This window comes from Sinocyclocheilus rhinocerous, unplaced genomic scaffold (assembly GCF_001515625.1).
Source record: "Sinocyclocheilus rhinocerous isolate Xijiao unplaced genomic scaffold, SAMN03320098_v1.1 scaffold370, whole genome shotgun sequence".
NCBI lineage: Eukaryota > Metazoa > Chordata > Actinopteri > Cypriniformes > Cyprinidae > Sinocyclocheilus > Sinocyclocheilus rhinocerous.
The window spans coordinates 86935-89726 of NW_015670897.1; the positions used below are offsets into that span (position 1 = coordinate 86935).

The 2792-nt window shown below is 30.9% G+C and overlaps 1 protein-coding gene across 1 annotated transcript in view; it reads right to left on the reverse strand.

The window, feature by feature from the left end:
• Nucleotides 1–1435, reverse strand: part of LOC107734341 (peroxiredoxin-4-like) — a 2635-nt gene extending 1200 nt beyond the window's left edge. The window contains exons 1-2 of the mRNA XM_016546277.1: nt 1178–1435; nt 498–615 (exon numbers count right to left, since the gene is read on the reverse strand). Of these exons, the coding sequence (XP_016401763.1) occupies nt 498–615; nt 1178–1385 (326 nt within the window). The 5' untranslated portion in view covers nt 1386–1435. The remainder of the gene's footprint in view (nt 1–497; nt 616–1177) is intronic.
• Nucleotides 1436–2792: the final 1357 nt, after the last annotated feature.

Genomic DNA, 2792 nt, shown 5'->3' on the forward strand with positions numbered 1-2792 from the left:
TGAATACTTTCCGTACCCACTGTATATATATATATATATATAGCTTTAATTTATTTTTATTTCAGTTTTAGCTTAAATTTACCTTGGTTAGTTCCAGTTACCGAAATCTATTTTTAATAGTTGTAGTTAACAATAACAGCTCTGTTCTGAATGTGAAGTGATAGGAAAACCCACTGTCTACTGTTTTGCATGACAATTTTTTTTATTTTTTTTTTTAGTTAAAACGATTAATCTCAAACTCTGTATTTACATCCAAATATTTTAAGGATTAAAAATAAATTACATTTTACAATATATTCACATAGAAAAACTATTATTTTAAATTGTAATAATATTTCACAACATTACCGCATTTACTCTATTTTTGATCAAATAAGTGCAACCTTAGTCAACATAAGAGACCTCTTTTAAAAACAAAACTAAACTTCTGATAAGTGCTTTGTGCATTCAGTCATCTAATTTGAAGAATAGCTGAGGTTTATGTAGTCAGAGCTCACAAGTCCAGAGGGTAGAAGAAGAAAACCAGGTATTTTCCTTTATAATCTGACAGTTTCAGCTCCTTAAACTCGCCATTGATCACAGCTGTTCCTTCCCAGTGTGGCGCTGGTTTTGAGACTGAAAAGAAAGGAACAGATCACAAAATCAATAATTATTGCAGATATGTTATTGCATATGCATGTATGTGAACTACTGTATCTTTAAGAGATTCAATAGCATGCTTGAGAAAAAAAAAGCATTGACGTGTCCTTAAAAGCTGTGCACTTTTATGCCCCACATAACCCAATAACTGTTAAAATGACCGGATTTGCACAAATAAACAGCACATATTAGTATCTCAAACACTGATGTGAATGAATTATTCTGATAATGCATCAGATGAACGGTCATGCTGACAAAATATAGCCGACAATCCTTCTGGAACAATTGATTTACATTCAATAAAAAGTTTTAGAGCAATTAAACATTCAGTTCAGTTCAAATCCGTCCACATATTTTTCAAATAAGAGACAATGCTAACAGGCCAACAGTAGTACGTGTTGACAGCTGTTGGAGATATATGGTAAATAACATTTTAATGGATATTTAAAAATATAGAGATATATATTTAAGACCACATTTTTCATTTAAACCCATGCATTGAACTTGCATGTGATATGCATAAATAAGCGAAACGCACTTTTGGCTTTGCTCAGGTGAAGGGAATGATCAGAAACCGGGACGCGGAAAGCCTCTCCGGGATAAACGTGTCCACCGGCGTAATTATAACACTCCTGCTCCTTCTTCCAGTCTGCACGGTCACACAGAACCGACTCGGTGAGTAAAAGCAGTGCGCAAACCACGCCGAGCCATTCTCTGGGCGTTTTAACGCAGCGACTGACATCCATTGCTGAGTCTTGCAGGAAGCGCGTCTCTCTTAGTTCGATTATTATTCCTCCTTCAACTCAGCCGCCGCGCGCAGACATCATCGATCTGTATGATGATCGGATCGGCTGCAGCTGCGTTCTATTGAGCGGGTCTGACGGCGATGGCTATAATGTAGGGATCTGGGGTTTCCGCTCCAGCGCGCCATTACAAATCTTTTATTTATTTATTTTCCTCCATTAGAATCCATCATCAGTCACGTACCAATGAAGTTACCATTAATGTATTTTTTTTTATTAATTAAATTTTTTTTTTATTAATCATCAACAATGTAACAGTGTCTGTTGTTATTCTGCGTAAAGTGCATATGTAATTTATTTTTAAATTGATAACGTGTACATCTACATAAGCATTATAAGATATATAGGTTAAGAATGCAATTTTTGTGAGTGTGCTCATCAGTAGTTGATGCAATATTGAGAAAACACTTTTTAAAATTGAAATTATTTTTGTAAATCCAGGGGTCAAAGGTTGTGTGGCCTCTCAATTTTCTGTGTAATTAATTAGGCCTACAGCCACCTGACTAGTGACTGGTGTTTGTGTGAATGTCCACAAACCTGGAAGACTTTCTGAGTGTATATAAGCGGTAGGTTATTTTAGAAAGGAGCATTTAAAAGATGAAAAAGAGGAATTAAGGAGAATCAATAAATTCTGAATAATTTATTGCAATTGTATGAATAATATGTAATCATGTAATCAATAAAAAATTAACTGTAGTCTGATTACGAGTATTTTAAAATGTAATTTAATCTAATTACAAATTCTTAATTTCTGGAATCTGATTACATAATCCAGATTACATGTAATCAGTTACTATTTTTATTTTATTTATTTATTTATTTATTTAGCAGACGCTTTTATCCAAATCGCCTTACAAATGAGGACAACAGAAGCAATCAATTAAAGTTTTAAAACAACTAAAAACAGATCCAAAACTAACAGCTAAAACTTTATAAATACTACCTATACACATTTTAAAAATAAAGAAATTAAATAAAAATGACAAATGCATACAACAAAATTTCAAAACTTAACATTTAAATATAAAACAAAAAAATAAAGCTAAAAACAATTCAAAATATTAAAGAACAAAAGGTATAAGAGTATAAAAAAATTTAAATAACTCAAATTAAATAAAACTAAAAACTTATACAGACATAATAAATTCAGACATAATTTAACTAAAATTAAAATAAATAACATTACATTTAAATAAATGTAAATAAAAAAAATTTGTTAAAAAATAAATAAATAAATAAATAAGCCAAACACCAAAAAAACAACGTACATGTTGTTTGTACATTTGTACACATACATACACACACATATATATATATATATATATACACATTTATAAATTCAATATATAT